Source organism: Capsella rubella, unplaced genomic scaffold (assembly GCF_000375325.1).
Source record: "Capsella rubella cultivar Monte Gargano unplaced genomic scaffold, Caprub1_0 scaffold_1, whole genome shotgun sequence".
In the NCBI taxonomy this organism is placed as follows: Eukaryota; Viridiplantae; Streptophyta; class Magnoliopsida; order Brassicales; family Brassicaceae; genus Capsella; species Capsella rubella.
In genome coordinates, this window is record NW_006238923.1 from 8,331,787 (window position 1) to 8,344,454 (window position 12,668).

Consider the following 12,668-nt stretch of genomic DNA (forward strand, 5'->3'; position numbering starts at 1 on the left):
GATAAGATATATACCATAATATCTAAATTAAATTTAGATCAAATTCTTAAAATGATATTTTTATTGACTCTCAATCCATATAACAACATAAAAGTAGTAAAATATTTAAGATACATGAATATAGTGGCTAAGAATGAAAGAAGCATTACTTATAAGATGATAATGTAAAACAGACAAGAGAGATGAATCTTTAAAAAAAAAAAAAGACATTTCATATATTCATATAGTGTAAAATGAAAATTTTAATTAAACTTTTACAATGTTATTAAATATATATATTTTTAACTCATACAACAAATAACAAACAACAAAGGAAAAAAAAAACATAAAACAAAACAAACAAAAATATATAAGATTTAAGATAAAGATGAAGAAGATGAGAAAATGAATATTTATAAGATAAGAAGTGATGAGAGTAACAAAATAAAAGAAACTAATTGTGGGAGCTAATTCTAGTTAATTCAAATATAAGAGAATTATTTAATGCAAATTTCTATTATTTCAGTTTTTATATTAAAGTGTGAGTTAAGAATTATTTGAATAAGAGAGAGAGGTAGGAATATATTATTTGGAAATTATGTTACAATAAAATATTTAATAAGGTATTTCTTAACCAAAAAATAAAATGGATCTTTATAACTTAATTCTCTTGTTGTACGATGATTGGAACTAATATAAGATACAATGTTAGATTTGCATCATACTTTCTAAAGAAATTTATATCAAATTCTTAAAATGATCATTTCATTGATTTTTCTGTCATATAAGAACATAAAAAAATAGAGAAACAAATATGAATAGATACATGAATATAATGGAAAAGAGGGAGTGAATGTACTTATATGTTGATAATAAAAAATAAAAAATAGAGATGAATTAGTTTACAAAAAAAAAAATAGAGATGAATTTTCAAAAAAAAACAAAAATTATAATAACGTAAGATGTATATCAATATATCATACAGTCTGTAAAAGTTTGTACAGTTGAAATTTTATATAATAATATATTTTTTTAAAACTCATACAACAAAAAAAAACAAAGCAAACATATTTCATGAAGAAGAAGATGAGAGAATGATATAATGAGAGAATGAGATAATGAGTATATATAGGAAGAGAAGTGATGGGAGTTACAATTTCACAAAACAATTATGGGAGTCAATTATAATTGATTGTGTGTTGAAAAAATTGAATGAAAAATATAGTTAATGCAAATTTATATTATTTCAGTTTTTATATTAAAGTGTGAGTTTAATGTATATGATTAAATGTTTTTGTGGTTTATTTGTTTTTTTCAGTTTTATATTAAAGTGTGAATCAAATATATAATATTTTTAAAAGTTACATGCCAAGTGGACCAATAAGAAGATAGTAAAACCTTATTTATATATGATAGTAAAACCTTATATATATATATATGATTTGTGAATAATATGATAGTTATTTCTTTGATTTAAATTCGTTATATTATTTTCTCAACTGTTTGATAATAGAAAATTAAATAAAATTTGTTGGTTAAATAGTTACATAGAAACAATTATCTTATAAATTATAAATATTTTTTATCCAAATTTTATATAAGAACTACTGATTTATTATACTGAAAAACAATCAAGCTTTCTCTAATTTAATTGGAAACCAAAATTAGGAAAACATATTTTGTAACAATGACACTTTTTAAAAAGCAAACTATACATATAACATATAACTTAGACCACAATATCAAAAAGTAAATAATTTTGAAATATTAGATTAGAAATTAATAAAAACGACACATGTCAGAAGCACAGAGCGACAAATGTCGCATTGTGAGGCAAAGTTAAGAAAAAACCTTATCTTATTATATAAGATTGCTTTAGTTTAATGGAAAACCTTTTACGAAAGAAGAATAATCTATGTTAACATTATATTTGATAGGACTCCTATCATAGGAGTATTAAAATGCCATGTCCGTTAAACTAAAAAGTATGAAATTTTTTTTTCCCCTATTAGGATTACTTTATGAATAAGCTGTTTATCACAATAACCGGTTTAGGTTTTGAAGCTATTTCAAACTTGTCGTAAACTGGTACCCGCTTTTCTAAGATCTTCAAGCAGATTCTTAGTGGTTTTGATGGTGATCCCACGGATAATCCAAGAAACCGGTGGTAGATTAAGAGGAGAAGAAGGCTGAAAAATCTGCTCCATTGTCACTTTCGATCCAACTTTTCCTTTTCCACCACTACATCTTTTGTATTCTTCTCGAGTTTTCGGCAACCTTGGCTTGCACAAGCGTTCCTGATCTACAAAGTCTGGCTCAACTTTCCAGCTACCCTCAAACACTTTCATTAACATCATTTTCTTTGTAGTATATTTTGCCTATGCAAAATATATTCAAACACTAATTAATTCATCCAAAAAAATGAACTAATCAAAACATATGATAAACTTTCTTACCGTTAGGTTTTTATGGTTTTCATGGATGATTAGATGTATTGGTATATCTCCAGAACACCCAAGGAAGTTCCAAGACAATGCTTTTTCCACCTCCGTGGTCTGCCTCGGTCCATCCTTCTTCAAAACCTTTGTTGATTTGTTTTCCTTCATTAAAAAACAAAACACCAACCCCTCGATTTAGCTTAAATGAACTTATAGTATATCAGTACTCAGTTTACAAATATATGAAAAAACATACCAAACGTTGGCGCCCGGCCTTGTCCTCTTTGAAGAAAGGAAAGTTGTTTGGATTAGTGAACATCTCATAGACTGCTTCTGGAGGCAATCCCAGTTTGAATTCTATGTTCAAATGGCAAAGACCTTTTTTTGTTGTCACCTACAATTAATATTCAAGATGTAAGAAAAGAAAGGTTTAAAAGATATATTACTCTTGATCTTAGCAATTTTTCTTAAAGGCAATTAAAAAATCTAACAAGTATTGAGATTTTGTTTGCTTATTTTGGTCTTACCTTCACCCTAGCTGGAGCATCATGCCATGGATGCTTCTTCTCTGCAGCTCTCCAAAGTTTTGATTCCTTCTTTACCTCAGCTAGGTTGTAGTAATTAGGATCTACCGCCCACACAGAATTAGACGAGGAGCTCTTGGACTCGTCCTACAAAAAAACACACTATATTATTCTACATTTGATTTGACTTCTTTGAGTCCTGTGATTGATAGCGTTGAAACTGACCTCATCACGAGGCTCTTCCACATTCTGATTGATCCATCCACTAAATCTAGGAATTACATTCATTTATTTCCGAACTTTAGTCAACAAACAATATTTTAGTCAACAAACAATATACTACCCTAATCAGAGCAAGATTCAGATTTAGATAAAATACAAGTATGGAATAGAAACTGATAGAAACGTATAAGAACGTACAAGGGAAAACGAAAGGGGCAACTCAAGTTTCATGAGTTTCTGACGTATCGGGGCTTCAACTACATGAATCCTTAAAATCCTACTCTTGTCTCTACAATTCAATTCTTGGAGACGTCTAATTATATACAACCTTCGAGTCAACATTTGTTTTACAGTTTATAACTGAAATGAGAAAACATTTATTTTCACAATTCCGAAGATTTAAAATTCAGATGAGCAATTATCTTTGCTTCACTTGGTTTTATAGATGTAAGGTTTTTTTGGGTTATTTAGAGTTCGTCATTGCTTTTGAGCTCTTATTTCTTTTATTTGAGATAACTAAGAGTTTGTTTCTCAATTCAGTTGGTTTTATTTTGAGAATATAGAGATGGAAGGGTGTTGAGGATAAACAATTTTGAGATCATAGTAAAAAAAATTTACTTTCGTCTCATCTCGTCAACAAGAAAAAATTTCCGTACCATTCAAATATTGAATCATCCGATTGAACCGTTTTCATGGTTTTACCTTGTACCAAGTATATTGGTATTAAGCTTTGTTACAACTTACAACATACATATATCTATGTGTGATCAGTTGGTTAGTCTTTTTCCATGAATGTAGAGACTCACTCTCGTAGTGTGACACTCGCATATTGAAGCATTTTGAGTAGAGTCTTGGTGGTTCTTATGGTGAAATCACGAATAAACCAAGAAATTGGCGGCAGATTAAAAGGAGAATATGGCTGAAAGTATTGGTCCATTATTACTTTCGATGCAATCCTTCCTTGCCCGCCACTACATGTTTTGTATTCTTGTAGACTCTTTGGCTTCTTTTGCTTGCACAAACGTTCTGAATCTACGTATATTGGCTCAATTTTCCAATTACCTTTGAAAACTTTCATGAACATCATTTTCTCTTTCTTATATTTTGCCTGCAACACAAAAAGCAAAAGTAATCCAAGTCAAATTTTCAAAACAACAATAGTAATTAATGTTTATCAGAAAACATACAAATGAATATAAAAGGGTACAAAGAAGTAAGCTTCTTACTGTAAGATCCTTTTTGTTTATATCGACAATTAGATGTATCGGAAAAGATCCAGACCACCAAAGAAAGTCCCATGCTACAGCTTTCACCAACTTCACAGTCTGCCTCGATCCATCCTTCTTCAAAACCTTTCTTGATTTGCTTGCCTTCATCAGAAAATACACACTTACTATAACTAATTAATACCACATTAGAACCATAATTAAGTGTCCATATATATATATATATCCATATCCATAATAATGTAGGAAAAGAAAAAAAACCAGAAGCGGGCGGCCATTCATGTCCATATCAAAGAAGATTGAGCCGTTATTTGGACTAGTGAAAAGTTCAAAGACTCCATCAGGATCCAAGCCAAATGTCAATTCTATGTTTACATGGCAAAGACCCTTTTTTGTTATTACCTTCACACATAAAACATATAAGAAAACTTTTAAGCTTTTTTCTTCTTCTTAATTTAGCCAATTTCCTTAAAAGATCAAAGTATTTTTGAGATTTTATCATTCTGATTTGCAACTATTACCTTCACCTTAGGAGGTGCATCATGCCATGGATGCTTCTTCTCTGCAGCTTTCCAAAGTTCATTTTGCTTCATCATCTCCTCTTCGTCATAACTTGGTTCTTCCTCATTATTGGTATCTTTTTCTGACTCTGAATTAGTTTCAACATTCTCAGATCTCCTGGACTCAGCCTACAACAACAAACATAGTTTATATATTTTTTATTGAACTTTTTGTGTTCTCTAATTAATGGAAATGAAACTGACCTTAGGCTGTTGTAGGTTCTGATTGATCCACCGACCAAATCCGGGAAACACACTCATTTCTTTCTGACTAGATCAAACGCAAATGAGAATCGAAAGTTCGTTATGTTTAGAAAAGAATACAATATGAAATTGGTATACGTTATGTTTTACGTACGGGAGGAACAAAAGAATTTGGCAGCTCCATTCTCGTGAGTATTACGTATTCAAGAAAGAGATAAGTTATTTCCATTATGTCGTGTGGATAGAGTCGTGCCTAGAGTTTTCAAAGTCATAGGAAAAGTAAATTTTATTTTTAGTATTACTGTATAATGTTATAACTGTATAGTTTTCTGAATCGTTTATTTTATTTTTATTTTTTTAGGGCAAAGAATCGTTTAACTTAATATGCCATGTTGTTGCTTAAAATCGTTTTAGTGCATTGTTTCAGGTTTTTTTCACAATTTTTTTTTTTAAAGTTTAACTGAAGTTTGCGTGTTGTATTTTTTCAACAAAATACAAAGTTTTTGGTAATGAATAAATCAAAGAGCTATAGTTGTCAAAAACTGACAATCAAGAACAATACAACAAAATACAACGTCTGTACCCAACTCGAAGGTCAAAACTTAACTAATGTTAAAATACAAAAAATTTGGTAATTAATGATAAAATAGGTATCTTTTTGACAACTATACCTATCTCGAAGGTCAAATATTGGCAGTAGCTGGCCCAAAGGCTTGGTTCAGCCTATTTTTTGTGTTTTGTAAGATTCTAAGATTCGATCTCAATTCAGTTTAATGGAAACTCTTACCAAGAAATAGAAATATCCGCATTAAGAGTAGTATACATATATCCAAAAAGGAAAGTATGTAAAATTGTATTTTCCATTTATTATCAAAGTGTTTACCACAGTATAGCCGTTTCCATTTGGGATTTTTTCAAGCTGTTCGTAAAGTGGTACCCGCTTTTCTAATATCTTCAAGTAGAGTCTTAGTGGTTTTGATGGTAATCCCACGGATGATCCAAGACACCGGTGGCAGATTAAGAAGAGGAGAAGGCTGAAAGATCTGCTCCATTGTCACCTTCGACCCAACCTTTCCTTTTCCGCCACTACATCTTTTGTATTCTTCTCGGGTTTTCGGCAACCTTGGCTTGCACAAGCGTTCCTGATCTACAAAGTCTGGCACCACTTTCCAGCTACCTTCCAACACTTTCAAGAACATCATATTCTTTGTCGTATATTTTCCCTAAGCAAAGAGATGTTCAAAACACAAATCAATTCACTCGAAACCGCGAACAAAATCAATTTCATCTTCTTGTGAAGGATATAGATAAGATTTTCTTACTGTAAGATTTTTATGGTTTTCATCGATAATTAGATGTATCGGAATTATTTTAGACAAGAAAAGGAAGTTCCAATGCAAATCTTTTTCCATCTTTGTGGTCTGCCTCGGTCCATTTTTCTTCAATACATTTCTTGATTTGTTTTCCTTCACACAGGGATAAAAAGCCACAGTCTCAATCAGTTCTATATACATTAGTCAATAATTTTTTTAATCGCTCAGTGACAAGAAAAAACACCAATCGTTGCCGCCCGGCCTTATCCTTTTTGAAGACTGGATAGTTGTTTGGATTAGTGAACATCTCGTAGACTCCTTCAGGAGGCAATCCTAGTTTGAATTCTATGTTCATATGGCAAAGACCATTTTTTGTTGTCACCTTTAATAACAAACATTAAAAAAAAATGATAACTCTTAAAGGCAAGACAATTTTAGAAGTAGTGAGATTTTGTTTGTTGGTCCGGTCTTACCTTCACCTTAGCCGGAGCGTCATACCATGGATGCTTCTTCTCTGCAGCTCTCCAAATTTCTCCTTCCCTCCTCACCTCATCTAAGTCGTAATATTTAGTATCTACCGCCCATACAGATTCTGATTTAGGGTTCTCGGACTCGCCCTACAGTAACAAAACAGTATTTTATAATTATTTCACTTCCTTGTCTTCTATTATTGAATGGATTTGAAACTTACTTCAGGGGGCTCTTCAGCATTCTTATTGATCCAGCTACCTAATCCAGGAATTACTCTCATTTTTTCTTATAAAATTTTCAACCACAAACGATACTACCCTAATTAGAGAAACAGAAAGTGACGATCCAAACATTAGCTACAAGCTTGGTTTGGGTTTAGACAAAACACAATATGAACTAGAAACTGAAAGCATACGTATACCTCTTACGATTACGTACAAGGCAAAACTAAGTGGACGGCTCGATTTTCATGAGTTGTTGACGTACATGCAACATCTACATGAATCTTAAATCCTCTTCTTTGTCCCCTTCAACAATCCTTAACATACAGATTTGGGGTAATTAATTAACAACGAGCTTTTAAAAACGAATTAAACCGGTGTATGTGCTTTTAAAAACGGTTTAATTCGTTTTTGTGCTTTAACGTCGGACCATGTACTGAGCAATGTAACCACAACGTAAATTATAAGGAAAAGTATTTAAACTTTTAACCAATTACGTAGTTTTTCCGATTTGGATTTAGATAAAGTGATATATGAATCTTTCTTTTTCTTTGTCTTGGTCAGAACGTGATTCTTTTACAATATTCCAATGTTTGAATTTAACATTTATATTCAAATGGTATAACTAGCGAATGAATATCGAATTTAACAGATGGTTCAAACGCTTTTGATAATGGCGGCCCGAACTTGAAATTCTTCGACTAGAGCCTTGGTGGTCTTGATGGTGACCCTACGAATGTACCATGAAAGCGGTGGAAAATTAAGATAAGAAGAAGGCTGAAAAGACTGCATCAATGTCACTTTCGAGCCAATCAATCCTTTTCCGCCGGTACATTGTCTATACTCTTGTCGATTCTTTGGCAGCCTCGGCTTGCAATAGCGACTGTTGTCTATGTACCATGGCTCTATTTTCCACTTACCATATAACGTTTTCATGAACATCGCATTCTCTTTCGGAATCATATATATTGCCTGTCCAAAAGTAAGCCACATAAACCAATTTTTTTTTTTTTTCAAATATCACAAGAACTAATTCCGGACCAAAGGGTATATATATAGAAAAAAGTTTCTTACGCTGAAATCTTGTCGGCTCTCATTGAAAGTTAGATGTACCGGGATAGATCCAGACCACCAAAGAAACCTCCACGGGGCAGCTTTTTCCACTTTCACATGCTTCTCTGTCGGTCCAAGATCGCTAAAAACTTTACTTGATCTGTGTTCCTTCATTGAAAAAAATATCACATTCTCTCAAGTATTTCTATTACTCTCATACTCAAATGATACAATAATTAGAAGATAAGAAGATAAAAAACCAGAATTTGGCGCTTTTTCATCATACTGTAGTATGATGGGTTCTTATAAGTAGTGAACATATCGAAGACTGCTTCAGGAGGCAATCCTATTGTAAACTGTATGTTCAAATGGCAAAGACCGTCCTTTTCTTTTGTCACCTTCAGACACATTTAGATGTAAGAAAAATCTTGTTAAATTTTCTTTTACACTAATCCCACCATTTCAGACGGTTTTAATATGGAAGTGAACCCATACAAACAAAAAAGTTGGATACTTATTTTGAATCTTAATAAATAATTTATATCAATATATAACATAAATATACTTTTATAATATTTTTAAGTTTTAATGAAATTTAAAACAAGCACTATGATGACTCTGAATATTAACCTTAGCTCATTGCTCTGTTATATATCTTTAATCTCTTATAAAAGTACTGTGATATTGAATTTATTTATAAATTGTAATTATCCTCTTAAGATTTAAAATGAGGATTCGTTTGCTGGTTTGGCTATCTTACCTTCACCTTAGGAGGATAATCATGCCATGCACCCCTCTTCTCTGAAGCTCTCCAAAGTTTTAATTGCTTCTTTAATTCTTCTCTGTCTTCAGGGTAAGTCTCTGACACTGACTTAGGTTTTACATTATTACCAGATTTGTTGGACTCAGCCTACGACAACATATATATAACCATAATCATATCCGACATAGTACTTTGTATCGAATTGAATTCCTAAAGTTCTCTGATTCATGGAACTGAAACTGACCTTTGAAGGCTGTGTCGTGTGTTCTGATTGATCAAGCTAAAGCCAGGAAATATACCCATTTATCTCGAAAATTTAGTCCACAAATGATACTTACCAGATCACGACAAGACAATGCAAAGCTTGTATATGATGTCCAATTTAATATACACTTGATTTATATTTAGACAATAAAAAAACACAAAATGTAACTGAAAGAATATAATAAGTAGGGGCTGGTGGTGGAGCAGTGTACGTATATATGTTTGCATGCATATGGCGAAACAAAAAGTGAGCAGCTCGATTTTAGTGAGTTCTTTACGTAGAGGCAAGACCTAACTTGTGAGTTTTCTGCTGTATAGTGCTGTTCTAACTTGTGAATTCTTAGAAATATTTCTAATGTTTTCACAACATGAAACAAATTCCCCTTTGACTCAATTTATAAGAATTCAACAGAAAATTACTCTATTTTGATAAGTAAATTTTGTGTATTAGTATTGCATATTGAGCTCAGACGAGCATACAAACTGCTAGCTCATGCTTCCCAAGGTCAAAAACCATTATACGTAATATATATGTTCTTAACAAAAAGAAATTGGATAAATATGGGAGTAAGGAGTATACAAGACGACAAGTAGATAACTGAAGTCGTATTTTGTTTTGGACATTAAAGTAAGTATTTCAATTTTTTTTTTGTTTTGTAAATTAGTGATTATCCTATTTAAGCATATTTATTAGATTCTTATTGGTTTTGATGGTGATCCGACGGATGAACCAAGAAAAAGGTGGCAGATTAAGAGGAGAAGAAGGCTCAAAGTATTGGTCGATTGTCACCTTCGACGCAATCCTTCCTCGACCGCCGCTACATTTTCTATACTCTTCTCGGCTCTTCGGCTCAATTTGTTTGCATAAGCGTTCGGAATCTATGAAAAGTGGCTCCACTTTCCAGCGACCCTCGAATACTTTCATGAACTTCACTTTCTTTTTCTTGTAACTTCCCTAAAACAAAGATATCATCAAACCTAAACTAGCTCAGACAAATAAAAAAGTTAACAAAAGCAATTGATTCTTGTAAAGGATATAGAAATTAAGATTTTTACCGTAAGATCTTTTTGATTGTCTTCGACAATTAGATTTATCGGGAGAGTTCTAGAAAACCAAAGGAAGTTCCAGGATACAATTTTCTCTACCTCCGCAATCCGCCTCGGTCCATCCTTCCTCAAAAGTTTTCTTGGTTTGCTTTCCTTCATAAGAAAGTGATCATACTCTCAAGTTTTTGCTATACTTAATAGTCAATATTTGAATGATACATTAGTATAAAAAGAAAACCAGAAGTTTTTCCCGTCGAATTCTTGGAAGTATTGGTTGTTGAGTGGATTAGCAAACAATAAGTAGACTGATTCAGGAATCCTCCCAATCGTTAGTTCTGTGTGCATATGGCAAATGCCCTTTTTTGTTGTCACCTTCAGCCATCCACAAATATAAGATATTCAAAAAAAAAAAAAAAAATTCTTAGTTCTTCTACCAATTCATCTAAATGAAAAATCTCATATGTTTTGAGTATTATTTACTGATTTGCTGTTTACCTTCACCTTAGGAGGGGGATTAACCCATGGATGCTTTTTATCTTCATCTATCCAAAGTTGTACTTGCTTATCCACTTCATCTCTATCATAATATTTAAATTCTAAAGGTGGCTCTGAATTAGATTCAACATTCTCAGATCTCTTGGACTGATCAGCCTACAAAAAAACAAACAAAATCATCATTATCTCTTTATATCTAATTACTATCTTGGGGTTTTCTGATGGAAATAAAAACTAACCTTAGGAGGCTGTTAATAAGAGAAAATTATTAATATTGCCATGAACAGTGACCTTATTAATACTGCCATGAACAGTGACCAAACTCTTAAGGAATGCCATTTCCATAAATCTCTTCTCCCGCCTGCCACAAGAGCCATGTAAAAAGACCAACATATCCCTGGATGAAATGGGCTGCTCTGTCTCACTATTCAATTTTTTTTTCCATTATCTCTTTCTTTTCTTCATCTTCTTTTCTTCTTCCAACAACAAACAATTCCAGCGGACCAGATCCGACAGACGAACTCCGGCGGACCAAATCCGGCGGACGAACTCCGACGGACCAGATTTGACAGACCAGATCCGACGGACCAGATTCGACAGACCAAATCCGACGGACCAGTTTCGACAGACCAGATCTAGTGGACCATAGCAATTCTAGTCAAGATTCGGCAGACCAGATTCAACGGACCAGTTCCGACGGACCATAACTCCAGCGGACGAGTTCTGGCAGACCACAGTCGGTTCTGATGAACTATAACCAGTTCAAGCAGACCAGATTCGACGGACCAGTTTCGACCAACCATGAAGACGAGTTTCGATAGACCAGATCTGGCGGACGAGTTCAGGCGGGCCATAGTTAGTTCCTACGAACTTTAACCAGCTCCGGCAGAGCAGATTCGGCGGACCAGATAGACCAGTTACGATAGACTAGTTGTGGCAAACTAGATCCGCCGAATCATTTTCCGGTGGACAAATACTAGTTATGATAGATTTGTTCTAGGTGACAAAATCCGGTGGACCAGTTATGGTGACCTGATTCGGCAATGGACAATACATTTTTCTGTAGATGGACAAGATTCGGCGGATCAGATGTAATAGACTAGATCTTGTGGACGAGATCTTTTTATTTTTTTATTTTGTCTATCGTTTTTTGTCTCTGCTTCTTCATCACCCACAACTACCACAAAATCTCTCTACTTGTCCTCCATTAGCACCCACCAATTTGTACAGATCTGGTTTACATTGTGCCCCTAAATAAATCAAAACTTTATTTGTGTCGTTCTATAGAACGTCCGCGGTGGACACGCATCAGAGTTAGAGGACACGCATCAGAGTTGTTTCTTGAATTCTGTTACAGTGAGTTTTCGACGGACTATATCTACTTTATATATTTTGTCCATCATATATTACTTACTCGTCCGTTATTTTTGACATGTTCCATTATCCACATGATATTAGGCTACAACCCAGCAATTAATGACTATTGCTGCCAATTGAAAAAACAAAATTCCACTCTCCAATGCCAAGGGCAAAATCGTCATTGTAACTCTTTTTGTGGCATGATTTGAAAGAAGATTTTGTTAATGGCAGTTTCAGAAAATTGAGTTTCCAAACTGACATTCTAAACAAAATTCCCTTGAATGTTCTGATTGATCCAGCCACCAAATCCAGGAAATACCATTTCTCTCTTAAAGTGAGTACTCCACAAAGTCACAAACGCTACTTAGCTAGCTGATTAGAGCAAGATAATATGACTATCCAAAAACTTATTATGGTTTTAGAAATCTTTTTTTTTTTTTAACAGGAGGGACGACGATTAATGCTTGAGTTAGATTAGGGAAAAAAAAACTATAGAAGTGTACGTTACGTATCACGAATCCAAGAAGTG

General features: G+C 33.2%; 5 protein-coding genes across 9 annotated transcripts; all 5 read right to left on the reverse strand.

Annotated features, from left to right (window-relative positions):
- Positions 1–2,048: 2,048 nt before the first annotated feature.
- On the reverse strand, positions 2,049–3,229 carry LOC17899399. Of its 3 annotated transcripts, none has more exons than XM_023789021.1 (5): positions 3,167–3,229; positions 2,945–3,082; positions 2,674–2,811; positions 2,436–2,579; positions 2,049–2,357 (listed from the first exon to the last, which is right to left on the reverse strand). In XM_023789021.1, the coding sequence occupies exons 1-5, from the start codon at positions 3,227–3,229 to the stop codon at positions 2,049–2,051; spliced, it is 792 nt and encodes a 263-aa protein (XP_023644789.1). The 3 variants fall into 3 exon arrangements, with proteins under 3 accessions (XP_023644789.1, XP_006304377.2, XP_023644790.1); XM_006304315.2 differs by having other exon boundaries at positions 2,945–3,088; XM_023789022.1 differs by lacking the exon at positions 2,674–2,811.
- A 567-nt stretch (positions 3,230–3,796) lies between these two features.
- LOC17899853 lies at positions 3,797–5,210 on the reverse strand. 2 transcript variants are annotated; one of them, XM_023789016.1, is made up of 5 exons: positions 5,154–5,210; positions 4,911–5,078; positions 4,651–4,791; positions 4,390–4,533; positions 3,797–4,271 (listed from the first exon to the last, which is right to left on the reverse strand). In XM_023789016.1, exons 1-5 carry the CDS (start codon positions 5,208–5,210, stop codon positions 3,966–3,968), a joined length of 816 nt encoding a protein of 271 aa, XP_023644784.1. In that variant the 3' UTR covers positions 3,797–3,965. The 2 variants fall into 2 exon arrangements, with proteins under 2 accessions (XP_023644784.1, XP_023644785.1); XM_023789017.1 differs by lacking the exon at positions 4,651–4,791.
- Positions 5,211–6,016: 806 nt separating this feature from the next.
- Positions 6,017–7,217, reverse strand: LOC17898672. Its single transcript, XM_006306491.2, has 5 exons — positions 7,158–7,217; positions 6,940–7,083; positions 6,711–6,848; positions 6,476–6,619; positions 6,017–6,376 (listed from the first exon to the last, which is right to left on the reverse strand). The coding sequence occupies exons 1-5, from the start codon at positions 7,215–7,217 to the stop codon at positions 6,068–6,070; spliced, it is 795 nt and encodes a 264-aa protein (XP_006306553.1). The 3' UTR covers positions 6,017–6,067.
- Positions 7,218–7,815: 598 nt separating this feature from the next.
- Positions 7,816–9,277, reverse strand: LOC17900525. 2 transcript variants are annotated; one of them, XM_006306451.2, is made up of 5 exons: positions 9,215–9,277; positions 8,972–9,115; positions 8,472–8,609; positions 8,233–8,379; positions 7,816–8,130 (listed from the first exon to the last, which is right to left on the reverse strand). In XM_006306451.2, exons 1-5 carry the CDS (start codon positions 9,275–9,277, stop codon positions 7,816–7,818), a joined length of 807 nt encoding a protein of 268 aa, XP_006306513.2. The 2 variants fall into 2 exon arrangements, with proteins under 2 accessions (XP_006306513.2, XP_023644788.1); XM_023789020.1 differs by lacking the exon at positions 8,472–8,609.
- Positions 9,278–9,911: 634 nt separating this feature from the next.
- Positions 9,912–12,461, reverse strand: LOC17898188. The gene is made up of 5 exons (XM_023777009.1): positions 12,408–12,461; positions 10,781–10,936; positions 10,524–10,657; positions 10,295–10,433; positions 9,912–10,193 (listed from the first exon to the last, which is right to left on the reverse strand). The coding sequence occupies exons 1-5, from the start codon at positions 12,459–12,461 to the stop codon at positions 9,912–9,914; spliced, it is 765 nt and encodes a 254-aa protein (XP_023632777.1).
- Positions 12,462–12,668: the final 207 nt, after the last annotated feature.

Coding starts and splice junctions, on each gene's coding strand:
- LOC17898188 (XM_023777009.1), bottom strand. CDS start 12,461: ATGGTATTTCCTGGATTTGGTGGCTGGATCAATCAGAACATTCAAGGG. Junction 10,937..12,407: donor AGAACATTCAAGGGAATTTT/GTTTAGAATGTC, acceptor GTTTTTTTGTAG/GCTGATCAGTCCAAGAGATC. Junction 10,194..10,294: donor ACAATCAAAAAGATCTTACG/GTAAAAATCTTA, acceptor TCTTTGTTTTAG/GGAAGTTACAAGAAAAAGAA.
- LOC17899853 (XM_023789016.1), bottom strand. CDS start 5,210: ATGAGTGTGTTTCCCGGATTTGGTCGGTGGATCAATCAGAACCTACAA. Junction 5,079..5,153: donor AGAACCTACAACAGCCTAAG/GTCAGTTTCATT, acceptor TTGTTGTTGTAG/GCTGAGTCCAGGAGATCTGA. Junction 4,272..4,389: donor TAAACAAAAAGGATCTTACA/GTAAGAAGCTTA, acceptor TTTGTGTTGCAG/GCAAAATATAAGAAAGAGAA.
- LOC17898672 (XM_006306491.2), bottom strand. CDS start 7,217: ATGAGAGTAATTCCTGGATTAGGTAGCTGGATCAATAAGAATGCTGAA. Junction 7,084..7,157: donor ATGCTGAAGAGCCCCCTGAA/GTAAGTTTCAAA, acceptor TTGTTACTGTAG/GGCGAGTCCGAGAACCCTAA. Junction 6,620..6,710: donor AGGCCGGGCGGCAACGATTG/GTGTTTTTTCTT, acceptor CCCTGTGTGAAG/GAAAACAAATCAAGAAATGT.
- LOC17900525 (XM_006306451.2), bottom strand. CDS start 9,277: ATGGGTATATTTCCTGGCTTTAGCTTGATCAATCAGAACACACGACAC. Junction 8,380..8,471: donor TGAAAAAGCGCCAAATTCTG/GTTTTTTATCTT, acceptor TTTTCAATGAAG/GAACACAGATCAAGTAAAGT. Junction 8,131..8,232: donor AGAGCCGACAAGATTTCAGC/GTAAGAAACTTT, acceptor ACTTTTGGACAG/GCAATATATATGATTCCGAA.
- LOC17899399 (XM_006304315.2), bottom strand. CDS start 3,229: ATGAATGTAATTCCTAGATTTAGTGGATGGATCAATCAGAATGTGGAA. Junction 2,812..2,944: donor ATGCTCCAGCTAGGGTGAAG/GTAAGACCAAAA, acceptor TATTAATTGTAG/GTGACAACAAAAAAAGGTCT. Junction 2,358..2,435: donor AAAACCATAAAAACCTAACG/GTAAGAAAGTTT, acceptor TATTTTGCATAG/GCAAAATATACTACAAAGAA.